The following is a 26,644-nucleotide window of genomic DNA, read 5'->3' as shown; positions in this document are numbered from 1 at the left end:
GATGAGTCTCCCAAGCTCATATGGTCGCAATGAATGTTTCCATTTACTTTGGATTATATGTCATTATAAATATTAACAAATAAGACTTAAAAAGGACACCTTCGGGTAAGTCGGACGAAAGTACAAAAGTTGTGTGTGGGGGCTGCAGTTTCAGGACCGTTTCTGCAGGCGCCACATGATAGCAAAACGGCGGTAAGCAGTGCACGAGTCTGCGTCGAAGACGGCCAGAGTCCATGCATCGGGAGGTTCTGTCGGTTGGAGAAAGAACAAAGGGACATGCGCGGGCCGGGAGATGCAGTTCCTTGCTCTCGCCACTAGAGGTCAGGAGGTTACCGCCTCAGAGTTGGAAGACGGGCCCGTCGGGGATTGGCTAGTAGTGGTGGGCGGGGCGGAGACTAGGTAGGAGGGTGGGGGTGGAGATGGATGCCCCAACCAGTGACCCCCTAGTTATTGACAGCTGACTTCGGAATGACTTTCTTTTGGCGTCAAATTACCTGTTTTTGTGGGGTTGATATAGCAGAGGAAAGCCAGTTTGGGGTCATAGGCAGAGCTGATACCGCAGCTTCTCAAAGCACTTTTTGTCTAACAGAGATACGAGCTGTAAGGGGTCCAGAACAGATCCAGGCTCCTAGGAAGGTTCTGTCTCCCTGGAAGGCCTCCTGCCCACAACCCCAATCCTTGGCCTGAGCTAGCTGTCCTGAAGCCCCACCTCCAGCCTGACTGTCCCTGTGGTCATCAGGGACCATTTTTTCAGGACCAAGTCTGCACTTGCACAGCCTAGGACGTTGGAAGACCTTGCCCTAGGTGCCCGGTGTCCCGGGTTCTTATCCCAAGTGCGTCCTGAATATGCCTCTTGGTTTCCCCATATGTCTAACAAGGAAGTTGTACTGCGTGAGTCTCTAGTATTCTTCTAACTTGGCCATTCAGCATTTCCATGTGTTTATAGGGCATCTCTCTGTGAAGCTCCTCTCTGAATGAGAGAAACCCCCCCTCAAAGCTAATGCTAAGAAGACAGCCAGAGTTAACCCAGACACAAGGCTCCTCAAAATCAGACTCTGCCTCTCTGAATCTGCTTCCTCATCTGTCAAATGGAGATGGCAGTTAAACCCATCTCCCAGGCCTGTGACGATTCATCAAGACGGTGCCTGTAAAAACCCTCACCACGCACAAAGCCTTCTCAGAGAGGCAAAAGCAGACTCCGTGATCAGCCAAGGTTGCCAGGTACTGTGTGGGGGCTGGAGTCCTGTTTTCCCTGGAAAATGAAAACAGGCTGATGGGCACTTGGTGGGATTCATATCATCACCTGCCCCCGGGCCTCAGATGGTGATGTGCTTTGTGTCTGCAGCAGAGGGTCCAGCCCAGCGCCCCGTGAGCCCTGTACTAGGGTTGCTGTGGGTGTGGTGTCAGAGCGCTGGGCCGGGGGTGGGGCAGGGAACCTGAAAGGCCTCAGGCAGATCACTTTCCCTCTCTGGGCTCTGTTTTCCATCAGTACAGGGATGGGCTAAACACAGAAATTCCTGGTCTCTGCATTTGTTCATCCAGGGTTCCTGAAGGCCCCTTAGTCAGCAGGAAGAGGTGGGGGCTTCAGGCCTGGGCCCCAGAGTCTTGATGCCCTCAGTCCCTTCCTGGAGACCCTGACCCAGGCTGCAGAGTGGCTCTCAGCTCCTGGAGGACAAAGCCAGCTGTTCCCAGAAACAAGGCCCTGGATGCTGCTGAGTACTGAGAGGGGGCTCAGTAGGGAATGGATGCAGAGGCAGCTGCGGGGGGCTCCCTGCTTCCCAACCCTGAACCCGAAGGAAGAGCCTGGAATGGGGAGGGTGGAGGAAGGCAGGGAGCGGAGGGTGAGCACAAGGAGGCCTTTTGGTTTTTTTCATGCGAAGAAGTGACTCTCTTCCTGACCACAGCTGACCTGAGGCTTAAGCTGGGAACAACGAGAAGCAGGACCCATCCTCCAGGTTCCTCAGGAGGAGAAAGATCAAAGGTGGGAGAGCTGGGTCTGAGAACTGAACTTGACCCTGCGTCAACATCAGTTTAAGCCACTCCTCCCATGGCTACAAGCCCAGTTGGCCTGGCAGCTAGGGGTGGGATGGGGGAGGGCTGGGTGCCCCTGCCCCACTCCTAACAAACCCTGCCTCTCCCCTCATCCTCCCGAGAGAGACCCTGGGTCCAGACAGTTTCTGCCCGGCCCAAATCATCTTTCCTCTCCAGGCCTTGGACACTGTTTCCGGTGCCCTTCCTCCTTTGTCTGCCTAGAATCTCCACTCAGTCTTCAAGGTCTTGCTGAAATATCACTTCCTGCAGGAAGCCCTCTCAGCGGAGTCCACAGAACGTGTAGGTGGGTCAGGCTGACCTTGGCATTCCTTATACCCCTGTTGTAAGGGTTTGTTTTTAGCCCCATAACTAGACGGGGACCTCCCTGCGGGCAGGCGCTGGGTCTCTTTCTTCCCCAGGGGCCTGCAGAAGCACTGAGTGAAACACTTGCCCTTTGCCTGTGTGCATGGGGAGCGCCAGGATCTTCAGCAGATCCTGGCCCTCAGGTGAACTTTTTCTACCCACCCAGTCACGCCAGAGCCAAAGTCAGAACCTCCTTTAGGGAATGGACTTTCTTCAGAGTCCTGTCCTACCCAAAATCTCCTTCCCCACTGCCCCTCTCAGCCTGGGGTCCCCTCCAACTCACTGCTGACCTCTGTAGGGTCCTTGTCCTCTGGATGGCCCCATCTACTTCCTCCGGGTGGGTACTGAGGTCCTCTTCTTCCACCCAGCCCTCTTGGGCCTCAGGGGGCGGAAAGCAGGCCCAGCTCACCGCCCCCACCATCCCTCGGAGGGGCTGCAGTGGCTCTGTGTCCGAGCAGGTGTCCTGGATCTCCCCCGACATGGGGGCCGAGGCCCTGAGCAGCAGCCGAGGAAGCCCAGGGCCAGGCCTGCGCTGGGCCAGGCGGCGGGCAGGCGGGGCGGGTCAGTCGCTGAGCACGGCCCCCGGGAGCTCGTTGGTGAGTGTGTGCCAGCGCTCTATCCTCTTGTCCTTGTTCTTCAGGCAGTCAAACCAGTGCTTCAGGCGCTCTCCCTTGGCATTGATGCCCAGAACCACGCCGCCTGCAGAGGGGAGCCCGGGGCCGCCGGGATACTTGACCTATGACTCTCAGGGTCCCTCGGGAACAGTGCCCCCAACACCCTCCCAGATTGTGTGGCAAGACCAGACTATCTATCCTACCTACCTGCTTAGAGGGTGGACATAGATCTGACCACCACACGCTTAGACCCTCTTACTGCCCCCCACCCCTCCCAATCAGGGCCCAAGGATCCTATCCTGCCTTGCCTTTCCCCAGGACCAGAGCAGTACTGGGGGGCAGCTCCACCGTGCACAGCCACCCAGCCCACCAGGAATCTGGGGCCTCAAGGACTCAGAGTCCAGCCTAAGAGGGCTGACCATCATCCACCCTTTCCCCTGCTCTACCACACACTGCTGTGTGACCCCTGCCAGTCCTCTTTCCCTCTCTGGGCCTGTTCTTTCTCTGTCACACAGGGTCAGGCTGCAACGTGGCTCTGGCCTGATTCAGGACTCTGCCCTAGGACCGGCATGTTGCTGAACAGCATTCCCATCATGGCCTCTCACCAATGAAATCGTTGGATTTTCCAATGTCGTAATCCCAGACGGTGATCTCCAGGGTCTTCTTGGCCAGGTCCCCATGCTTAATCTCATAACAGAATTCCTGGTGGCCAGAAGGGGAGTGTTAGGCCAATGCCACAGGGCCTGGAAGTCGGCTGGTGGCCAGTGTGCAGTAATTGCTGTGACGGATTCTCGCCCATCTCACCCACTTCTGAGAGCCTGGCTGAGATCCTCAGGGGCCCCTTTCCCTCCGACTGCCTGTCCCTTGGTCACTGAAGCTTCCTTTCTCAAGATACCTGAGAGGCTCCTTATCGCCAGGTCAGTGCACACCAGGCGGCCTGGGCCACTCTTGGGTCTGATTCTGCTGACCACTCCCTTCTTCGTGGAACCCTCTTTCCTGTCCGCTTCCAGGACCCTTCCACATCCGACGACCCCCTGGCAGCACCTCCTCGGCCTGAGGACCTGAGTCACTCAGGCTCCTCTCCCTCATCTTGCTCCTCTGAGCTCCTCTCCAGCTGCACCCACCTTCCTGGGGTCCTGAGGCCCCACATCCCCCATGGCTACAGTCCTATCAGCTCCATCCTCTGACTAGGTTTGCAGGCCTCCCCTTGCTTCCATCTGAACCTCAACCTGGTTCAGCCTGGCCTCACTTCTCCCACGACTCCCCGACCTCATGGCTGGGGGCTCTCCTGTGGGCCCCTTCCCACCCTCCAGCTCCCACAGTGGCCCCTGGAAAACTCAGTCCCCCCAGGGGAGAGTAAGTGGCTTTCCCACAGCTTCACCAGCCTCTTGTACCTCGTTGAACTCTGGGTTCAGGGTTTTCTTCTTTACCGCTGTCTTGTGTTTTGATTTCTTGTCCACATCTGGCTTCAGGTATCTGGAATTATAACCAACCGATAGGCAGAGGGTGAGACGAGGCTGTGAGAACATATGGAGCCCCCAGGGCTTGGAAGCACTTTCTCCTGGGGGAGAGACTTCTGTTCATTCGTGATGACCAGACATGGTGCAGGTGAGTGGTCAGTGTAGTGAGAGAAGCAAGTGGGTCATTCATCACCTGGACCTCTGTTCACAGCCTGTTCCTGACATCACAGAGCCCCTTCTGTTCCCTGAGGAAAGGGGATTTTCCTAATTTCTGGTAGTTTTAATTTTCACAAAGTTCACATTTCCCGCCAGAAAAACATTTTTAGTAGAGTTGGTCCCTTGCTAGAGCTTTTCTGTGTTTAATAGCAGATTATGGAGATAGAATTTGCATGCTATAAAATGCATCTTTAAGTGCATAACAGTGGTTTTTAACCTAGTCCCTGGGGTGTGTCGCTGCTGCCTCACTGAAACTTTGGGGAGGAAAAAGGTCTTTTGGGCAACAGTGCTTCCTGCAGAGAAAAGAAATCGCTGCTTGCAGAGCAGCGGTCTTCATCTGGGGCTCAGAGAGGTGGAGGGATTTACCCGAGGTCACACAGCTGCCCAGCACAGGGCTGGTGCTCAGAAGCCAGGCTCTCTCGTTTGCAAAGCTTCCCACCCTATCCCTGCGCCGACACTAGAATCTCTCTCACCCACCCCCAGCTTCCTGGTGCCCAGCACCGGGTGGGATCAGCAAACATAGAAAGTGGTATCTCACTGTGGCTTTTCTGTACACTTAAAAAAAAAACAGTTGATAGTTATTACGTAAGTCATTACAGAGACACTGGAAAATACGTACTGACAAAAGCTGGGGGTGGGGAGAGAAATGAAGACATAGGTCTGCACAAAATCCCGTTCTTTAGCAGCTTTCTATAGCCATCAATAACTGGAAGTGACCCCACCCTGGTGCACTTCAAGAGGAAGTGATCTGACAGAGGCGTGTTCGGCAGCACAGACCTACAGCCCGCACTCCGGGCGCACGCGCCACGTGGCGGGCTCTCCGGAGCACTAGGTCGTGTGGAAGCAGTGGAGTTGCTGTCAGGAGACAGTCTGGAAAAGGCGAAACTACTGTGACCGAAAACAAATCAGCAGTTGCCTGGGGCACCTTTCTGGGGCCACGGTATCTACGGTGGTGGTTACGAGACTGTATACATCAGTCCCACAGCAAAAGGGAGAAGCCTCCTGGGTGTAAGTTAAGCCTCAATAAAGATGAATTTTTAAACAAGTGGGGGTTCCCATAAATCCCCACCCAGAGATGGTGAATTTCTTCAGCTCCTTACAAGCTTCCATGTGTTTCTTGATTCATCTTTCTTTGCCTGTTTGGTTTGGGGGCAAGGAGGAGGGATGGGGGTCCTGGGCTGTGGGAGCGTCTCCCAGCCCTGCCTGTGGAAGCCCCTGAAGGGAAGCTGTCCTGGGCTCCCCACGCCCTCAACACTGCGCAGCCGATGCCCGTCTAGAGACCCTCACGCGACCCCAGCTAGGGGTTGTCCCCCGTCCTGCCCCCAGGCCTTTGTCTATGCTGTCTCCCGGAGGGAGGGCGGCCTGTGTGGGTGAGGAGCACAGCCCCGGTGCTCCAGGGGCCCATCGGTGGCTGCTTCCCCTCCCTCCCTATCAGGACCCCCCTCCTGCCCTGGCTGCTGGGCTCCTGGAGCCCCCTACCATTGCTGCCTTTCGTCTCTTCTGCACAGTGACTATTGCTTGCCTGAGGCCTCTAGAAGACACCAGAGGGCTAGAGAAGGAAGGGGTGGCCCAGGGCAGCAGGGCAAGTTGCTCCGTGTTTCCTCAGCACCCCTGGGTGGGGGGTGGAGAAGGTAACAGAAGGACCGTGTAGAAAGTTCCATGAGACCTAGCCCACCCCTGGCACCCAGCAGTTACTCAGGACGTGTGATGATTGTTAACCATCACCAGCCCTGGAAGACTGGACTTGGGGTCAGCTTCTAGCCTGGGGAGACTGAAGCAGCTGTCATCTGGGATGAAGTTCATAAAAAATAAGGATGTTGACAAAAGGCCTTGTTCCATCTAGCTCTGCCCTTCAACATCCTCTACCTGGCTCTTCCCTGTGGCCCCGGGTGCTCTGCTCAGAATCTCAAACCTGGGCCTGCATCTCCCCTACTCTTAGCAAGGAGGCCTACGGTCCGTGAAGGGGCCTTTCAGAGATGGGAGCCCTGAGCGGCCACCCCCTGCATGTCACCCAGGGAACTTGAATCAGATGGAGGTGTTTATAGGCCACTGGGAGCCTCCCTCTGATCCATGGGGCCACCCGCAGAGCTGCCCTCTGAAAGGCCACCCTGACCCAGCCCATGGCTGGAGGGTGGCACGTGGCTGCAGTGGCCCAGTGACTCTCACGCCTGTGGCCGGGGTGGGGGAGGGGGACGGCGCGGCCCAGGTGTGGTGGACAGGCCCCACCAGAGCTGCCTGTCCCTGGCCCTGGCGGGTGGCTGGCCCTTCCGCTGTAACCGGTGAGACCCTGCTTTCCGGATAACCCAGCCTGAGACTCTGGAATTCTGTCAACTTGGCAGGTAGGCATTGAGCCGATTTAAAAACTTGACACCACCCTGGCTTCAGATCCTATTTTTTTCCCTAGGGAAACTAACATCACAGATACAAGTGGACCCACGTCCTCCCTTCCCAGAGACCATCCCTACAGGGTCACGCTGCGTGCTCCCCTCTACAGTCTGCTCTGGGCTTGGCACGCTTGGCATAGCTGTCCATGTTAATCCACCCAGTCCTTTTATTCACTTCAACTGCATAGTACTCCTCTGCATGCAGACGCCACATTCCATGCATCTCTCCCTCTGCTGATGAACACTGGGCTGTCTCCAGCTTATGGCTATCTCAAGCAATGGCAGCAAAAGCAGCTTTCCACCGGGGCCTGGGCCTCTGGACCCCACGGACCTGGCAGGGAAGTGATGCGGCCACAGAGTGTACACATCTTCCCAGCTTACCCAGAGTCGCTTACTTTCCCTCCACTGGTTTTAAGAGCCTGTGTTCTGAGCGAGGACAGCATGTCCTCTCCCTGTGGTCTGTGAGCCACTGGAAGTCAGTTGTGCTAATGGTCGAGCTTGGGGCCCAATTCACTGTTTCTTAAATGGGAAACCAGTCGGTCTTTATGCTGGCCTCTGTCACCTGAGCCTCCTCAGGACCATCCCTGCTTCCTAACTATATCGTAACTCTGTCCCTCTCCCTGAGCAGAAACATCTCCTTTCGGCTGAGCCAAATTCCTCCCCAAGTTCTAACCTTCAAGATAGCCTCAAACAACAGTGAAGTCAGACTCAGATCCATCTTTTGCTAGTGGAGAGCCCCAAAGCTCAGATGGTGCCCACCAACCACCTGCTTCATCCCTCTCTGAACGGCCACCAGCTCCTCTCTGGGCTCTGATCACAGCCTGTCCTGACCCAGATCCACGGCTCTGGGGCCCCTGCGTTAGTATCATCTCCCCAGCACCACCACGAGCCCCATCTGGCAGGGCTGAGGGAACCTTACCTGCGCCTGTGCCCAAGTGTGCTCAGCCCTAAGTCCTGATGGAGCCCCTTCACTGCATCTCCCAGCCTCCTGTCCCTTCCTCCAACCTGCTCACAGCCCCTCCTGGGCCCCACAGTCACAGAGAGACCTGAACCAGCCATCAGGAGAGAACTGCTCTTTCTGCATGGATTGGGCAGCCACTCAGCTTCTGTGGGCAACAGTTTCCTCATCTGAGAAACGGGTTTGGCCAGATTCAACCCAGGAGCACGGAAGACCCTTGTGAGCACAGCGCCCCCTGTGCTTCACACAACCACTTGCTGCGCAGTCTACTCATCGCAGCCCCCGCAGCTCCTACACCTCCCGGTACCGGTACCGAGGAGTGAGAAGGTGGGGAAGGAGCGGGCCGCACACTCACATTTTCACGTAGGGGTCTGAGTAGCCATTGGCGTCCATGGCGGCCAGGTGGGCACAGCGCACTATGCCGACCAGCAGGCCTTGCTTCTGTGAGCTGTACTTGAGGGAGACGAGGATGCGGCCCCGCTCCTCTAGGGACTTGTCTTCCGTCTTGTCCACCTGTGGAGCGGGAGAGCCGTCACTCAGCTGTCCTTGCCTGCCCCTCCCGCAGCCACAGGCCCAGGCCACATGGAGCCCAGTGGGTGCTGGTGTGTGTGGGGCGTGGTTAACTGGGACCCTGGCCCCTGGATCGTGCTTCCTGGAGCCTCAGGCTGTAGGAGGGCCCCGTCGGGAGAATCTGGGAAAACAGTCCAACCCCAGGGGCAGCTAGGAGGTGGGTGGGGCAGGGCCCAGCACCTGCCCCTGGAGTTAGACCTCAAGTCTAGGTCTCACTGTGTGGCCTGTCTCCACCCCACTCAGCATCCTGAGACCTCCCATTTCCACCTGGTGCTCACCCAGAACCCCTGTCCTCTACCTTCTGTCCAGCCAGCCTGAGCCCTGTGACCTCCGAGGGCCCCTTCCTGGCGTCTCTGCCAGGCTCGTCCCACACTCCGTCTCTGGGCTTGGCTACCCTCTGCCTGGCACTAAAGCAGCGCCTCATGTGGCCCCTCGCGGGCGCGGCCATGCTTGCACCTCTCTGGAGATGGGAACCCTGCGGGGTGAAGGAAGGACCGCTTTCCCCCCCACACACCCAAGGCCAGCTGATTACTGCATTCCCCCTGAGTGCAAATGCAGCCTTGGCCACTTCACACAGTGCTCAGCCAGTCGGTACCCATGGGTCCGAGGGGGCAGGTGAGATTCAACCACCTGTCACTCAGGCCTCGGGCTTCGAGTGTGACAACCTCACTAAACCACGACTCTTGTGCCAGTTGTGTGATGTATGAAAATTAAACAGTATAATGAGCCGGGATATTTTCAGCTGTTTTTTGTTTTGTTTTGTTTTTTTTTACCAGTGGGATATACTTTGGATGGTTTCGCATAAAGACCATTGAACTGGGACATTTCTCAGTATTTATGAACAATGAATAAGGTTTACAAGGCTCTCTAAAATCTATGAGGTACCATCAAAATGAATCTTTACTGCCGAGTGATTATCCCAAATTGCACCCTTGTCAACTGTGGGTCTCTGAACGTCACGAGATCCTGGCAAATTCAAGCGAGGCTCAGCAAGGCCTTGATCACACCCCAGGCACAAGCATGTACACTTTCAAACACATCCCCCGTGCATGAAACAGGTGCTCACGCATGCATTCCACACTCTTGCACACACACTGCTCATACACAATTCACATTCAACACCACACAGGTGATTGTTTATATCAGGGATCAAAACAGGAACACAACTCCAGCAGGAGTTGATGTTGCCTTTTATAAGTGACATAGATCATTTGGAGAAACTGGGTCAGCTGCAGTTAGTGACTAATAATAACGCTTAAAAGGTTATCTCCATCGCACACATGCCTAGGAGTGGGAAAGAATGTGACCACAGAGTACAATTTGTTCAAGTTATGCAAAAATACAGAGCTGGGATCCTGGGCGGGAGCTCTGACCTCAGGTCTGTTGTTCCCGGCCTTGACCAGGCCAGGCTGTGCTGAGCAGGGCCCTAGATGGGTACAAGCACTCAGGAGATGACCCTTGGGCTCTATCCTCTAGAGCCTTCCCATTGCCCAGGCTTCTGGCGGGGAACTGTCCTGGGCAGAGGGAACTGTGTCCTCTGTGGGACTTCACCACGCAGTCCCTGAAGGCCCAGGTTTCTCAGGGCCCCAGACCTGGGACCTCCTGGCCAATCCCTCCCAGTCCTTTTGAACTGGGTGAAGGCAGGCAAGAGGAGGGGAGAGGGACGGGGAGTCGGGAGGGGAACATTGCTCAGAGACTGGGAGGGCTCAGCTGCTGGAGACGGCCGGGGGCAAAATCAGTTCTGACACGTTCAAACAATTCCAATTTCTAGGAAAGAATTATTTTCTGTCTCCTCTGGGTATCTCACAATCACCTCATGCCTAACACATTCCAGTTGAGGTCCGAGCATCCCCAGCTGCTCCTCCCACGGTCCCCCGCGTCCCAGTGAATGACCCTTCGTCCTCCCAGGCCCCACACCTAAGGATGCTGATCTTCAGCCTTTCTCCCTGGCTCCTCTGCTGCCCTGCCCAGGTCCTATTCCCGTTCCTGCCTCTGCACTTTTGGTTTCCCCACCCTGGCCCTCCACTCCCTCTCCCTGAGAGCCTGTTAAAATATCTTCAGACAGCTTGGCCCCCGCCTACCATGCTCCTGTGGTCCATCTCACTCAGAGATAAAGCTGGAGTCCTCTCAGTCTCCCCAACCCCAACTCCTGCTCTCAGCTCCCAGGACCCCTTGCCCCCTGCTCCCTCCACCCCACTCAGTCGGCCTCTTGCCTGTGCCTCCCACAGGCTGAACACTTTTCCGTGAAGGCTTTGCACCTGCAGCTCCCTCTGCCTGGGATATTCCCTGCTTGCCAGGTGAGCCTTCCCAGAGCACCCATCTAACCCATCGACCCCGCTCATGCTTTCCTTCTCGGCCCTGATCCCTGCCGAATGTTCTATCTGTTTGGGTGGTCTATCTCATTTTTGGTCTGGCTCTTGTCCAGGCTTCATGAGGGCAGGGAGATTAATCTGTCTCCCCAGCACTTGCAGCTATGCCAGGCACAGAGATAGGTGCTCAATGAATGCTCTTGGGGGCTTGCCTGGTGCCCAATGGTTAAAATCCACCTGCCAATGCCGGGCACACAGGTTCCATCCCTGGTCCAGGAAGATTCCACATGCTGTGTGGCCTCTAAGCCCGGGCGTCACAACTACTGAGCTCTGCAACAAGAGAAGCTACTGCAATGAGAAGCCCATGCGCTGCCACAAAGAGTAGCCGCCTATCGCTGCAACTAGAGAAAGCCCTCACACAGCAATGAAGACCCAGCACGGCAAAAAATAAATAGATTAAAAAAAAATGCTCCTGGCCTTGCGCTCATGGCAGCGTGGGCCCTGGATGGCTCCAGAGCCTGACTCACTGGCAGCTGCTTCTCCAGGCAGATGCTGAACGTCTTGGTGTGGTTGGGCTTCAGCTTCTTCAGGGGCACCCTGGTCTCCCCGATGAACTCGTTGTGGCGGAATTTGTCCTCATCACACACAGAGATCCTGGAGGGCAAGGGGCCTCTCAGTTTGCTTCCAAAGTCAGGGAGGGTTTGAAAGCGGTGGGTGGGGGTGTGAGGGCAGGGCCAGCCCTGTGGACAAGGCTGGGTGGGGTGGGGGAGCCAGTGGCCGGGGGGGCCTCACCCACCGCAGGGTCTTTCGGATCATGTCTTCATCTGTGATCCCGTAGTAAGTGAGAGTCTCGTTCCACGTGGGGTTCAGAGTGTTTCGGAGAGTTTTCGTTCTGAGTTTATTCGCCTGGAGAGAGCAAAAACGAGCCTCTGAGCATCAAGGAGGGCAGTGGGCAGTGGGCAGTGTAATGGCCCCACACACGTCCCAATCCCCCAGAACCTAGCAAAGCGGGGTGGGTGGCGAAAGTTGCTCATCGGCTGACTTTACAACAGCAAAGGGACTTCCCTGGCGGTCCAGTGATGAAGACTCTGAGCTTCCACTGCAGGGCACATGAGTTCAATCCCTGGTTGGGGAACTAAGATCCCACATGCCATGGTGCAGGCCCTCTCCACTCCTTAGCCTTGCAAAAAAAAAAAAAAAAATCTGTATACAACAGGCAGATGATCTAGGTGGGCCATGTCATCACCAGGCCCTTAAAAGTGGAAGAAAAAGGCAAGAGAGAGGCAGAAGGAGGTGTGACAAGGACAGAAGGTCAGAGAGGTGCCACCGGCTTTGAAGACGGAGGAAGGGGCCATGAGCCAGCTGGGCCAAAGGGGCGCCTCTGGAAGATGGAGAGGAATGGGAAACAGCTTCTCTCCTGGAGCCTCCAGGATGGAAGGCAGGCATGCTGCCAATCCATATTAGCCCAGTGGGACCCACGCCCTGCAAAACTGGAAGGTAAGAGCTCGGTGGTGGTGTAGTCCTCGGAAAACACAGCGGCAGGGGCCTGCCTCCCAGGGGCGTGCCCAGGAGCGGTGGGGGAGGGCCTCCGCGGGAGGTGTGGGCTGGGCTGCCGGAGGTCTGCTATGGGACTGGCTCCTCTCCCGCAGTCTCCTTGCCTGGCCCGAAGGCACCTGCCCTCCTTTCCCAGAGCTTCTGGACACCTCGGGTCTTGGATTCCTTACCTGTCTTGTCCCCTTCAGACTCTGACCTCTGTGCCCAGTTCCCTTTGATGTCTGCCACATCAGCCCAGGCTCTGAGGTCATACAGCCCTGGGTTTGAGTCCCAGCTCCCCTACTTGCATAAGCTCTGCGGAGCCCAGTGGGTTCCATACCCTCCGCCAGGCTCCAGGGCTTAACGACCACCTCTCTCAGCTCAGGCCCCTGTCTATAAGGAGACTGTGCTCTATGGAATGCTGCCCTAACTCAGGGGTCAATCCTATGACGGGCCCCTAGGACTTAGCAGCAGGTACTGCTGACTTGAGGTCCTAGGAGTCTAGGGACGCTGAGCCCCTTCCTGGGGCTGTGTAGCCCCGACAGCCCTGGGGATCACCCTGCCCGGTCCCCAGCATGAAGATGCAAGGCTGCAGGGGGAGCCTGCTCCTCCAGGCGTTGGAGGAGGGCCATTGTCCTTTTCCCCACAGCCCTGCCTTCCCTTCCGGGGTGACTCCCCTGGACCAGTGGAGTCCAGACCTAAAGGAACTCAGACCTCAGCAGCCTGTGGCTCCTCAGCCTGGGTGGCCACCTGGGGGCAGGGCCACCCAACTGTCCGGAGCAGTGGCAGGGGAGGCCCTCTGCCCAGAGGCCCGCCCCAGTTGCTGAGTTTTCCTGTGAGGTCACTCGCGGGCCAGGAAGGACGTCCTCAACTACGGCTTCTGAGAAAGAGGCCAGGATAAGAACACTAGCCACCAGGCTCTGCGGCTTAAGCTCTCGTGTCCTGTGTCCCCTGTCCCTCCATTTCTGCCTTGCTCTCTATTCAGAAGCCAAGCTGCTGGACTCCCATTGAGTGCCCCTGGCATGGAGTCTGTCCACCTCACCCCTTGCGGTGACTGTGGGTTCCCAAGGCCAAGGAAGGACCCACTTCTGAAAAGACAACGTGACCTTTCTTCTCATGAAATTACAAAGAAAACTGCACTCAACTGTAAGCTGTATGAAAGAAGTCTAATCAAGTTCTGATCTTCCAGTGTTGAGGGCCACCTTGATGCTTTTGTTAATAGCTAATTTAAGGAAAAAATTTCTTTTCTTCTCTCATAGATGCACCTATTGGCCTGGTCTGTTTGTCAGGTCATCTGGTGTGGGAACAAGTGTTCTGTAGTCAAATAATCTGGGCAGATGCTGACCATTCCATCCCCCTTGTGGAATATTACAGAGCTGCCCACCAGGGCATTACAGGCTCTGATAAGTCCTGCAGTAAAGAAACTGGTTTAATAATGTTTCCTGAAGTTACCTGGTCACAGAACTCTTTGTTTGCACACACTATTAACGTCCAGTTGAGGATGTTTCTTATAAAACGCTGGGCTGGAAATTCTCCGGTGGAGTTTCCCCAACTCAGCAGGCAGGTGGTGCTGACTAGAGGTCCCCTGGGAGGCCTAGAGGGTGTGGGGCTGAGTGGGTGTGGGAGCTGGGAGCTCCCTGGGTGCCCTAAGTCCAGCCTGGGCTCAGGTGGGCACAGCCGGTCAGCGGGCCCAGAGCAGGGCCCCTTACCTTACTGGCCCCTGGCAGCAGGTGCAGCTTGACGTACGGGTCTGCCAGCCCGTTGTGGTCCATCGGCTTCAGGCCCTGGGCAGAGGAGAACAGTGAAGGGTGTAAGTGGGGGCCTGGGGACGCAGAGCAGCCAGGGCCTCCTGGCACCTGGGGCAGCAGGCCCCTGGGCCTCCCGGCTGGGTCCACTCATGGCCCTCTTCACAGAAGCACCCCTGCCCCATACCCCCAGGAGAGGGGAGCAAGGATGGCTCAGTACCAGTGCAATTTCCTGCCCCGACCCCCCACAAATGTCTGACTCTGTGTAGATGACCCAGGGCATCTTTGTCAGATCGGCCTCTTTCTCGTTGTCGTCTCCTTGTCATGGAGGCCAGGTGACTCAACTTTCTCTGAATGAGGCCCCCATTATCCTGCTGTGGTCAGATCCTTCCTTCTTCCTGAACCATCTTCCCTTGCTCCCCAAGCCCTGCGACTTTCCTTACTGACCCTAAGTCCTCGTGAGCCCCTGTCCACCCATCCACACGCCTCCCTCTGCAGCCACAGGAGAACATTATTTGTCCTGGAGACCAGGCTCCGTTTCTCTCTGGCTTGGCCACAGGGCTCTGCCTGTCTGTGTTCCCAGAGGCCACACAAGCTGGCTGGCCATGCAGAGTCCCTCTGCAAGAGGGCACCCCTCACTCACTCTCGACCACCATCAAGTGTGCACAGCCAGGGAGCCCACGGAACCACAGACAGGCGCCCAGCTGACCTCATTCCTGCTCCTCTTTCTGGAGACCCTCTCCTGGGATGGCTCACGGGGATGCAGGGAGGGAGTGGTGACATGTGCGGGGCGGAGGTGACATCCCCATGACCTCATCCAAAGACGAACTGCAAGCTCACCAGCCCGATCCCCCACCTCCCAGGGGAACTGAGGCCTTCTCCCCACTCCCCACCTTCGTTCAGAGGAGCCCGTGGGTGGGGGCTGAGATCTGATGTCGGGGCTTCCAACTTCTAACCAGCGCTGCCTGGTTACCAGGAAGGGGCCCACAGGTTTTAGCACCAGGATGGCCGTTCAGGTCCAGCTCCGGCACCTATCAGTTGGGTAAGTGATGAGGCCTCTGCCTCCTGAGCCTCAGTTTTATCATCTGTAAAAGGGGTTAACAGTCCCCATGTCCCAGGGTGGCTGTGGGTGTCAAAGAGGCAATGCTGTTGTGGGCCTGCTGCTAGGGCACTTGCCCCCTTCTGGTCTGTGCTAGGCCCTCTGACGATGCCAGAGAAGTGGCTCAGGGTGGAGCGGAGCATCTGAGCTGGGCCTGGAGCTGCCTGGGCTCCAGCTCTGTCCTGCCCAGTAAGTGGGGCTGACTCCAGGATGAGGCTTGGCTGGGCGGCTCTGTGTATATCATGGCAGAAGCGACCCTGCCCAACACACACCTCTTACCCTTTCCCACACAGCTGGAACTTCCCAGTTCTGCTGTGGGTGGGTGTGTCTGCCGCCAGGCCCTGTCCTCCAGGACAGCATTAGGTACTAAGCACTCACTCATTTACTGCTCACAACAATCACACAGGTGGGGACAATTAACCCTGTTTTACAGATGAGCAAACTGAGGCCGCTCTACCCACTTACAGACTGAGTGGCCGAGCTAGGGTCCACTGCTGGGGCATCTGGTGTCCTCTGAGAGACACCCAAGGGGCTCCCCCTGTCAGCCTCAGCCTTCCTACCCCCTGGGGCCCCTCCCCACACCCTCGCCCACCCCAGCTCCTCCCACACCTGCACCACCTCCTGCCCAGCAGAGGGTGAACTGGAGACTGGGTGCTGCCACGGCTCCCCCACGCCAATGCCTGAGTGGAGCAACCCTAAGTGGACACACACACAGCCCCTTGAGAGCCCGGTAGAGACAGTGGGGCACACAGCCTGGGGGGGGCCGGTGTCTGCATGGGTCGGGGAGGAGGGCTGGCTCTGCCAGAGCAGCCTGGCAGCCACTGCCCTTCCCCAGCCTCCAGGCCTGGACAACCTCTATCTACACAGCTCGGTGGAGGGCGAGGGGAAGGGTCTGCCCGGGCGCGCATCCTGCCCTCCACCTCGGCACGCCACCGCCGGAGAGGCCCCTGGAGGAGAGGGTGGGGAGGTGATGGCGTGGGTCCACCGGGGACACTACTCACCCCACCACAGTGGCCCAGGCCAGGAGGCACACAGCTGGGGCAGAAGCAGGTGGCTGGCCCCTCTGGACGGACAAGAGCCACAGGTAGGGTGGGAGGAGGGGAGAGAAGCTGGCAGGCTGGGGGGCTGGTGGTGGGGCTGGGCCCAGGCAGCAATGCCGGAGGCTCCTTGCTTGGAGCCAGGCCCAGGCCCTTCCACGGCCCTACTGGGAGGCTCTACCAGGCGGCGCAGCCACCCTTACCTTGCGGGAGAACATCAGCCTGGGCACCTTCCTCCCAGCGGGAGCGATGCGGTGGGGACGAAGGGAACAGCGTGGCTAAGACCAGAGCTGACAGGGGCCAGCCCAGGACAGGGGATCATGGGGCTCAGATACCCGGCACCCCCACCCAGAGAGCAAGCTCAGGCCCATGTGACCAGAGCCTCCCCAGGGAGGTGGGAGGCCCAGGTGCTGGGAACCTCGGGCCGGAGGCGTCCACATCCAACCCCTCCTCCCCACCCGCAGGACAGGCCTGCCAGCACCCTGCCTGCCCTTCCCTCCCTGACAGCTCCGCAGTTCTGGCAGCCTTAGGCCCCTAAATGCTACCCTTCCACCCTCCTCCTCCAATTCTCTCCGGTTTCTCGGTTCTGCTCTTTCCCTGAAAAGCCTCCCTGCAGGGGAGGCAGCAGTGTCTTGGGGTAACTGGGCTGAGCACTGCCTCCTCGCCCTGCGCCCGCCGGTGGGCCTACCTTGGCCTTGGCGATGGTGCAGTGCAGGGCGTTGTTCTCCTGGTCGTAGAGCAGGCTGAAGTCCAGCGTGCCCAGGGCGGCTGCGGACAGGGAGGGCTCAGGTCACCCCGGGGCCACAGGGGAGAAGCGTCACCCAGCCCTGCGCAGTCAGACGAAGTGTCACGGTGTCCATGCTGACTGCCACCGACTGGGCACCTACTACCTGTCCAGCATCCCCCACCCTGGGAAGGAGCTCAGGGAGGGTAGGCCCATCACCCCCAGATGCCGTTAGCGGTGGCCCAAGAGTCAAACCCAGGTGGTGGCCTCCGACCCCTGCATCATGCCTCGGGGCCTGCAGCTGGTGCAGGGTGTGGCCACGTGTGCTGGGCACTCGGCTAAAGGGGTTCCTGTCGTCCTGGTGCGACTGCCGGCCTAGGCTCCACACCTCGGCTCCCCTTGGCCTGTGATCTGTCCTCAGATCGTGTGAGGAGGCAGAGGGGTCAGGCTCCGGGGGGCTGCAGGCCTGGGCCCGGCCGACCGGCTGGTCCACTCACCGCCCCCCCAGCAGCACTCGGGGCTGCGGCATCCGGTCTCTCCAGGCCTTTAGGGGCCGTGGGCAGGCTGTGAGGAGCGAGCTGGGCCCTCATGGTGCCACTGTGGCCGCTGAAAAAGCAGAGAGGGATTCCCAAGGGCCGGGCAGAGGGTGTGGCAGTGACTGGATGCAGCTGCCGCCCTCAGGCACCATCACACACAGCAGCTGTGGCCTTTATGCCGCTGTGGCTTCTGGTATAAAGGCGGGGGTGGTGGCTGAGGGCAGACCTTGGGGGCAAGTCTCCCTCGCGAGACACACATTCACAGGATGTCTTTAGAAGCCCAGACCCTGCTTGCTGGCCAACTGGCTTCCCATTCATTCACTCATTACCAAGTGTTCACAACATGCTAGGCTCTAAGAATGAAGAGGGGTTTTCCTGGTGGTTCAGTGGTAAAGAATCTGCCTGCCAATGCAGGAGATGTGGGTTCGATCCCTGGGTTGGGAAGATCCCCTGGAGAAGGAAAGGGCAACCCACTCCAGTATTCTTGCCTGTAAAATTCCATGGACAGAGGATCCTGGTGGGCTACAGTCCACAGGATCAGAGAGTCAGACATGACTGAGTACACACACATACACACACACACACACACACACACACACACACACACACACACACACGAATGAAGATATCAAAAGGTAGGTTCCTGCTCCAAGGAAAGCACAGCTTAACAGGATGAACAGAAGAGAAGGATTTGCCACAACAAAGTCCAGTGGGGCAGGATTGATGGAGGAGGCCTGAGCTTGATGTGAACTAGGGCCATCAGAGAAGGCTTCCTGGAGGAAGTGACCCTTCACTTGATCCATGCAAGATGAGTAGGAGTTGGCCAGTGCAGAGTGGGGCTGGGAGAAGGGCCATTTCAACCACAGGACCACCCAGAGGGCAGGGTGCTGGGTAGTTGGAGTTATGCTAGGGGGAGGCCAGGGTTGCCCAGTGTGGGTTGAGAGCAAACCACAGCCTGCTGGCCAAGTCTGGCCACTATTTGTCTTGCATCTCTGTTCCTAACACAGGGTCAGGCACCCCGCTGAGCATCTCTGTTGTTGCCTGTCAGGGCACCTGTAGGGTGTCTGACCTCTGAGGTCTGACCCTGGGTTCAAACCCTGGCTCTGCACTTCCTTGCTCTGTGACCTCAGCATATCTAGTCTCTCTGTGCCTCAGTTTCCTCATCTGCAAAATGGAAAAACAGCATCCGCCTCATGGCATGCCTGGGGTGCGGAAAGTACTCAGTAGATAATTATAGAAGAAGCAGATCCATTTAGGTGATGTTTCTAGATGAGCGTACTTGCCCCTCTGAGACACCTCCTAGAATGAACTCGTTCTGAACTGGATCACTCCCCTCCCAGCCCTTGTGAGCAGAATACACAAACGGTCACTTAAGACTTTTCAGAATAACCTGAGTCATTGCTATGACTGCAGCTAACTGTGCCCTGTGTCCAAGTCCCAGCCCAGGCACTGAAGGGTGTGTGAGACGAGTCCTTCACCAGGCGATCCCGGGTGGCCACTCTTTTTGAGGTTTTCTTGACTTTTTTCCTGCCTCCTCTCTTGAGATCTGCTTGAAACTCCTGTTATGTTAAAGTACTTGCTCCTGGTCGCATAGGCAGCTCTGCCTTCTAGTCACTGGTTACTTGGTTTTTCTATGAAACCAGGTGAGAATAGTTGTTAAAATTGTGTCTAAACTCAAAGTCAACAGGCCTTAAGTGGAGCCAAGAGTCCTTTTCCCCGAGCGGAGTAAGCATGCTTTATGGCACCCCACTCCAGTACTCTTGCCTGGAAAATCCCTTGGACGGAGGAGCCTGGTAGGCTGCAGTCCACGGGGTCGCAAAGAGTCGGACACAACTGAGCAACTTCACTTTCACTTTTCACTTTCATGCATTGGAGAAGGAAATGGCAACCCACTCCAGTGTTCTTGTCTGGAGAATCCCAGGGACAGGGGAGCCTGGTGGGCTGCCGTCTATGGGGTCGCACAGAGTCGGACACAACTGAAGCGACTTAGCAGCAGTCCTGGCCTATTGGGTTTCCCAGGTGTCTCAGCATTTAACAATTTACCTGCCAATGCAGGAGAAGCAGGTTTGACCTCTGTAGATTTTACTGGAGAAAGAAATGGCAATCCACTCCAGTATTCTTGCCTGGAGAATCCCATGGACAGAAGAGCCTGGCAGGTTGCAGTCCATGGGGTCGCAAAGAGTCAGACATGACTGAGCACGCACACATCTGGCCTATTGCTGCCTGCTTGCTAGGCTGCCTCCGTGCCGGCGGGGCGGGTGAGGGTGCTCTAAGGGTGGGATCTATCACCTCGCCTGCAACAACAGCCACAGGCCCAGGCTTCTCCAGGCTTTTGCAGTAACAGCCTTTAAAGCTCTTGGCTTTGCAAGACAGTAAATCAGCCTGCTGTTCTGTTCAGGCCTAACTTGCGGCTTGTGCCTCCAGACATTAGCCTCTGGAGGGCAGGGACCACGCCTCTGACACCAGCAATGAGCAGATGTTCAATTCACAAGGCTGGTCTATCCAAACTAACTCGTTAGCCGGCTGCTCACTTGAGCAGAGATGTGGTGTGATGCTCATGTATTAAAACACACAGTTCCAACACAAAATTGTAAAGCAATTATCCTCCAATTAAAAGAAAAGAACAGCAACCACAAAATCCACACAGTTCACAATCTCTGCCCAGTTCCTCATCCCAGAGAAGGACAAGGCAGCCGACAGAGCCCCCACTGGGAAATTCAGCTCCAGGCAGGGAGAGGGGTCCCTTCCACTGGATTTACAGACACCTGTGTTTAAGCGGGGCCCTGACAGTGCTCAATAAAACCGATAGCTGTTATCACTGCCCGTGAAGGAACAGCAAGCCTGGTGCTGCCCCAGGACGGGATTGGTGGATTTCTTTAGATGCCAGTGCAAGTTTTAGAAGAAATAATAGTTTAGAGAAGCTCAGTTGCCATTTCTAGAGACTTGCTGGTGGTGGAGCTCTCTTAGAGAGCTCTTTATTTCCTATTTGGAGAAATGAGGCTCCGAGAGGGGAGGTGATCTGGCCAGGGTGGCACAGCAGAGCTGGATGCAGAATCCAGGCCTCTTCACTTTCGTCCTGATTGCTCCTTCCTGCCTTAAAGCCCAGTGGCTTCCAATATTTTCTGTCTGCTACTTTGTTAAGCTGAACTCTTGAGAGGATGGGACAGAAAAACAAAAGAGGGATAAACAGAATTGCTCCTGGGGTGTGGGGAGGGCTGGTCTGCCACCCGAGAGGGGCCTCTGAGTTGAAAGGCCACCTGGGCTTGTGGCAGGTGAAGGGGGCCCTGAGGACAGGTGAAGGTGCTTGTCGCTGTGAACCACAAGGTCCTGCCCTCCAGCCACTCAAATCACACATCCTGGCTAAAGTTTACATCCTTGGATGAATTATGAGGCTTGGTCACTAACGGGCCTCTGAGAGTTGTCACCCGCTTGTTGATAATTATAGAGCTTTAATGGGGCTAATTCAGAGAAAATCAAGCTCAGCTCCTGTCAGTTCCTCTAAGGCAGAACATCCCTCTGCTTGGCTGATGGAGACTGACAGCATCATTTTGACCTTGGTTTGCACCTGGACTTTCCTCACCCATACACCCTTGGGAATAGGCAATTGGCCCTGGTTTTGTTTCTCTTTTTAAGAAAAATGTCATCCTCTCAAATAGTTAAAAAAAAAAAAAAAAAAAACCATGGCAAGAACCACAGAAAATGATCAAGTCTGAGTTGAAAGGATTTCCTAGTTGGGGAGACTGAGGCACTGACCAGACGCTGCAGGGGGAGCAAAGAGGAATGAGCGCACAGCTTATGGTCCTGCTTCCCAGGTGCTCAAGGCAGAGGGCGAGGACTTTTATAAACCTGCTCACGAGCTTCTCTGGTGGTCCAGTAGTTAGGAATCTGCCTGCAATGCAGGGGACACGGGTTCAATCCCTGGTCTGGGAAGATGCCATATGCTGTAGGGCAGCTAAGCCCGTGCGCCACAATTACTGAAGCCTGTGCACCAAGAGACACCTCCACAATGAGAAGCCCGTGCACGGGACTAGAGAGCAGCCCCCACTTGCAGCAACTAGAGAAAGCCTGCCTGCAGCAACAAAGACCCAGCACAGCCAAAAATAAATAAATTAAAAAAATTAAACTACCCCCCCAAATATATATAAACCTATTCATTCCCCTACTTTACACGGTCCAAAGGTTCTCCACTGCCTCCTGGACTCTGCCAACCTCCGTGGTGTGGCACTCAGGCCCTCTGTGATGACCACTTGGGCTTCATTGTCCTCTTTTCCCCTTGCTCCAGCCACTGGACTCTTCCTCCCTCCACTCGGCCAGCCTGCCTTCTCCCTCCTCCCGCTGTACCCTCTTTGCGGGAGAGCTCTGTGCAAGCTAGCGCTTCCCATTTGGGTTCCTGACTCGTCACTGCTGGGTTATTTGTGTGTCTCCATTTCCATGAACTCCCTGGTGGCAGAGATTGCGTCTCAGGCACTCCATGCTCGGCAATAGTGCCGGACACCTAGTTGGTCCTAAGAGGCTGAGTGTGTGGAAATATGGCCCAGGAAGAATATGACAGGCCCCTAAGGAACAGGAATCACAGCAAGTGGGGACAGGGAAATGATTCCAGCTGAGGGCCTTCTGGGCCAGCCTAACAGCGATTCCTCCTCTCCAACATTGCTTCAAGGCCGCTGTGGCCATTGGTCCTGACTCAGCCCCCGATGAATCATGCAGGGGCCAGTGTAAGCACGACCATGAGATGCGACTCCGGCCCACAGATCTCCTAGGGAGAGGTTTCCTCGCTTTTAAACTGAGACATGGGAGTGGAGACTCATCAAATTTAGGATCTTACTGTTATATGAGGGAGGTCAGCCTAAGTGGAAAAGGTGGGACTTCCCTGGTGGCTCAGAATCCACCAGCCTTCATAGGAGACACGGGTTTGATCCCTGATCCGGGAAGATCCCATATGGCTTAACTAACCCTTCCACCACAGCTACTGATTGAGCCTATGCTCTAGAGCCCAGGAGTGGCAACTACTGAAGCCGGTGCTCCCTAGAGTCTGTGCTCCACAATAACAGAAGCCACCGCAATGAGAAATCTGTGCACTGCAGCTAGAGAGTAGCCCTGCTTGCCACAGCTAGAGCCCGTGCAGCAGCGAAGACTCAGCACAGCCAAAAAAATAAATAAAACTTAAAGAAAAGAGGAAAAGGACGTGGTTGGGTGGAGAAACACAGAACCATTGCCACTGACACTGCTGCTGAGCAGGGGCGTGAAACTGCCCCGGTGCCACACGGCCTCAACAGTCCTCACTGTTTGAGGCACTCTGAATTTTCTGTTACCTAGAAACCCCAAAGCATTCTAGTCATTACGGCTTTGAAGGATGGCCTGAGTTTCCACAGGTGGAGACTGGGTGGGAGGGCATCGCAGGCAGGGGAGTAGCATGTGTGGAGGTTGGGGGGCATAGGACCATTGGAAGGGCAGCAAGCCACGGAGTCCAGCTTAGCCAGGCCGCTCTGTGGGTCACTGGGAGGGCACGGGCACAAGGGACACCTCTAACTGTAACATTTCTGCATCTTCTCCCTGTTAACGCTCCTCTATTAGATCAGTGGGGAGCTTGTCAATTTTGTACTTGTGCCCTGCGGTGACTTAATCGAGGATGGGCTTTAAAGAGAAGGGGAAAAAAGGCTGAATAAGTAAACAGCACTTCACTCCCGGCCTTGGACAACAGAGCAACCGTCCTAATTTCTTTTTGTTAGAACGGAGATAATCCAATAATTAGGGCAGCAGATAGCATAACCCTGGCTAAAGCCGTAATGAACCATCTGGCTTGAATCATTTAGGCTTATTGTAGGGATCTGGTTGTCAGAGCTGAGAGGGAGGTGAGGCCTGGGCTACTGAGTGGAGAATGGTTCCACCCTAGAACCTGGCCCCCCAACCCCAGAACCTAGATTTCTGTGCTCTCAAGGTGGGATGTTTGGCCACTGATGGGGTCTAAGCCCAGGGCGGTGGCCCCTTGAAGGGAATGAGGGGGCTCAAGCTGGCCCTGGCTCGGTCACACACCCTTCTCCTTGGCTCTCTGCAGCAGAGTGCCCTGGTGGCATGGGTGTGGCCAGCCCACGGCTTCAGGCTGGCAAGGCTGTGTCTGACTGCCCCACACTGCTGACCCCAAGTGCGTCTGTCTCCTGCTAGGACAATGAGCTCTGGGTCCAGGGCCCCAGCCCCGTTCCCTCTCTGCTGTGAAGACAGTGCTCTGTGAAGGACTGCTGAGTTGATGGACTGAAGGTGGGGCAACTGGCCCGTGTCTTGCCCTTTCTGGTCCCCTTCTTGCCTGTGGGTTCAGGGACAGCCAAAAGAAACAGCCTGGTTTCTCACCTCTTAGCTGTATGTCTCTGGAGGGCCCGGGTGGCACCAGGAGAGCCTCAAGCTCGGTTGGAAGCCCTGCCCTGCTCGCCTGCTCCCCTGGCGTAGCAGGAAAGATGCTGGAAATGGGAAAAAGTGGCCTACCCCTTCTTCTGGAGCCAGGGAAGATTCAGGACATGCAAAGGAGTGACTTGGGTCTGCATGCCCAGAGGCACAGCAAGTGAGGGGGTGCACCTGGCCCAGGGTGCCAGGAACTCGGGGTGGGGAAGATCCAGGGCACAGCCCGGAGGGCAATAAACTCTCCCGACCCAGTTTCCCCAGTCTGGCAGGAAAATGGAGGAAGAGGACTGCTCCCCATCCCCATGCCCCTGGGCTGGCTGGGCCTCAACATGCCAGGCTCTGGCCAGAGGGCTGTGGTCCAGGCCCTAGAGCGTGCAGAGCCGGCAGCTTTCCATCACAGGCCAGGCTCTAACCGACTTGACCCAGGGCTGGCAGGCCTCCCCCCTACTCTCCTCCCGGGCCTCCCCGGGTCGGGTGACGACAGGTCTGGCTCCACCGCTTCCCGCTGAGATGCTGGTAACCCCCACTGTCAGTTTGCAGAGGCACATTTTATGTTGGGGAAACTCCAGACCCTCAGGCTGAGGCCCATGTGGGCACCCGAGCCAGGCGCAGCCGCCCTCGCTGCGCTGCGTGGGGGATGGGAGCCGGCGAGCCTCGGCGAAGTGGGCGAGCGACCCCTGCCCCGAGAAAAGTCCACACCTCCCGCAGAACCGGCGTTGGACTCGGGTTTTCTAGCTCTGAGAGTGACGCGGCAGGGGCTACAGCCGGGCAGGGGCTTGGCGAGCAACGCTGCCCGCGTCCCCGGCCCCATCCCGCGTAAATCCATCCGGCACCGCAGGGCGACCTCGGCGTTCTCGGTTTTCCCTCCAGTCCCGGAGCGGGCGGGGAGGCCAGGGCGGCCACCCTCGGAGCCCAGAAAGACGCCAGGAGCACCAGCCAGCCGGGCCTCGGCCCCGGGGCCCCGGAGCTTGCCTGTTCCCTGGGGCTCGGGGCTCATGCCCGCAGGAGGAGGCTGGGGTGGGGGTGGGGGTGGGGGCCCTTACTGGCCGGGGAAGCGGGTGTAACAGGTGGACGAAGGTCGGCGGCCCGGTCGAGCGCAGCGGCGAGACCAACGAACGTGGGAGGAGGAACCACCAAGGTTTTTCCAAAGGACAAGCGGGCCCCATGGTCCCCTGGTCCTCGGCCCGTGCGCCAGTCAAGCCGCCACGCTCTGAGGCCGCCGGGCCCACCCTGGAGGCCGCCCGACTCCGGCCCTGGGGTCTCCCCGCCTCTCGCCCAGCCCGACCCTCGGCTGCGGGGCCGATCCGCCGCGTGCTCCGGGGCTGGGAGCGATCGCGCGGCCGGCAGCAACTGGTGTCTCCCCGGGGCGCAGCTCCGCCCTGCCAGGGAACAAAAGCCGCCGCCCGCGCTGGGGCTCCCGGCGGGCGGGCCGAGAGGGGGCGCGGCGCGGGCTCCGGGGAGCCGGCCGCTGGAAATGGGACACCCCCAGGGGGCGCCCCCAAACTTCCCACCTCTCGGACCTGCTCGGGGGAGGGGCTGTGTGTGCTGGGCGCGCGGAGAGCGCACGGTGCGGCCGGGGACTGCCACCAGGCGGGGGGTGTGCCGGAGGAACCGAGACCGCAGAGGAGCCGAGGGCGGGAGCGCGAGCAGCCGCGCAGGGGAGGGGGCGAGAAGCGGGCGGGTTGGGAGACTTACTGCAGTCGTCGGACTCGTAGCCGTCGGCGTCCGGCTCTTCCTCGAGTGGCTTGGCGGGCGGCCGCCCAGGGCTGGGGGCCGGGCCGGGGCCGGGGCTGGCTCCGTAGGCTCCAAAGAGCTGATCGACATCCTCGTCGTCGTCGCGGGCGCCGTCGGAGGGGCTGCGGCGGCCAGCGCGGGCCGCCGCCGGGCGCGCGGGGGCGTCCGGGGGCGCCGCGGCGCGGGGCCCGGCGTCCGGGGGCAGGCCCCGCGGGAAGCGGGGGAAGTAGTCGGAGATCTGCTTGATGGGCCGGATGGGGCCGGGGCACACGTCGATGGCCATATGCTCTTGGATGCTGATGGTCGCCTTCTCCCCGCGCCGCCGGAGGGTCATGCAGGCAGCACGGCTCCGCCCGGGCGCAGCCCGGCCCGACCCGGCGCGGCCCCGGCCCGGGGGCGGCTTAGCAGGCCCGGCGGGGCGCTGCGGGGGCTGCGGGCATCGCCGGAGGCGCCCCCGGACGGCCCTGACGCGGCTGCTGCCTGCTCGGCGGCGGCCGGCGCGAGTGAGTGCCAGGGGCCGGCAGGCAGGGGGCGGGCCCAGCCCGCGTCACCGGCAGCCGCCGATCAGAGCGAGTGTGCGGGCGGCCGGGAGCGGAGCGAGCCGAGTGGCGCCGCACTCACTGGCACTCACACCGGCGCGCACGCCGGCCCGGGACCCTGCGCGCGCACTCGGCGGGCAGGGCCACTCGGCGCCTTCCACTCACGCGGCGCAGGACGGGCGCAGAGCCGAGCAGGGACCCGCAGGACGCACACCCGCACTTTCCCGCGCGTGCCCGCACTTCCTGGGCTCCGTTCACACAGGACACACGCCGGTGGGCAAGGACACTTCCAGCGCACAGAAACGTGTGCAGATCTGGGCGGAAGCACCTACTGCTCACATCTGCAGGACACACGTACCCATAGAGAGTTGGATGAAGCTACTGTGGCACTGTACACCC

The 26,644-nt window shown here is 57.9% G+C and overlaps 1 protein-coding gene across 6 annotated transcripts; it reads right to left on the bottom strand.

The window, feature by feature from the left end:
• Window positions 1-38: 38 nt before the first annotated feature.
• DOC2B (double C2 domain beta) lies at window positions 39-26,040 on the bottom strand. Of its 6 annotated transcripts, none has more exons than XR_011145185.1 (11): window positions 25,668-26,040; window positions 17,008-17,087; window positions 14,148-14,222; window positions 11,702-11,811; window positions 11,433-11,559; window positions 8,382-8,539; window positions 4,403-4,484; window positions 3,614-3,710; window positions 2,678-3,093; window positions 1,162-1,252; window positions 39-582 (listed from the first exon to the last, which is right to left on the bottom strand). XR_011145185.1 is itself a non-coding variant. In XM_068977856.1 (9 exons), the coding sequence occupies exons 1-9, from the start codon at window positions 26,038-26,040 to the stop codon at window positions 2,957-2,959; spliced, it is 1,239 nt and encodes a 412-aa protein (XP_068833957.1). In that variant the 3' UTR covers window positions 39-2,956. The 6 variants fall into 6 exon arrangements, 1 of the variants encoding a protein (XP_068833957.1); XR_011145184.1 differs by having other exon boundaries at window positions 2,685-3,093; XR_011145183.1 differs by having other exon boundaries at window positions 1,162-3,093.
• Window positions 26,041-26,644: the final 604 nt, after the last annotated feature.

This window comes from Capricornis sumatraensis, chromosome 8 (assembly GCF_032405125.1).
Source record: "Capricornis sumatraensis isolate serow.1 chromosome 8, serow.2, whole genome shotgun sequence".
In the NCBI taxonomy this organism is placed as follows: domain Eukaryota; kingdom Metazoa; phylum Chordata; class Mammalia; order Artiodactyla; family Bovidae; genus Capricornis; species Capricornis sumatraensis.
Note: the sequence above shows the minus strand (reverse complement) of the source record. Positions and strands in the feature narration are given on the sequence as shown.

Coding starts and splice junctions, on each gene's coding strand:
- DOC2B (XM_068977856.1), bottom strand. CDS start 26,040: ATGACCCTCCGGCGGCGCGGGGAGAAGGCGACCATCAGCATCCAAGAG. Junction 17,088..25,667: donor CTACGAGTCCGACGACTGCA/GTAAGTCTCCCA, acceptor CCCTGTCCGCAG/CCGCCCTGGGCACGCTGGAC. Junction 8,540..11,432: donor GCCTGGAGAAGCAGCTGCCA/GTGAGTCAGGCT, acceptor CCCGCTCCACAG/GTGGACAAGACGGAAGACAA.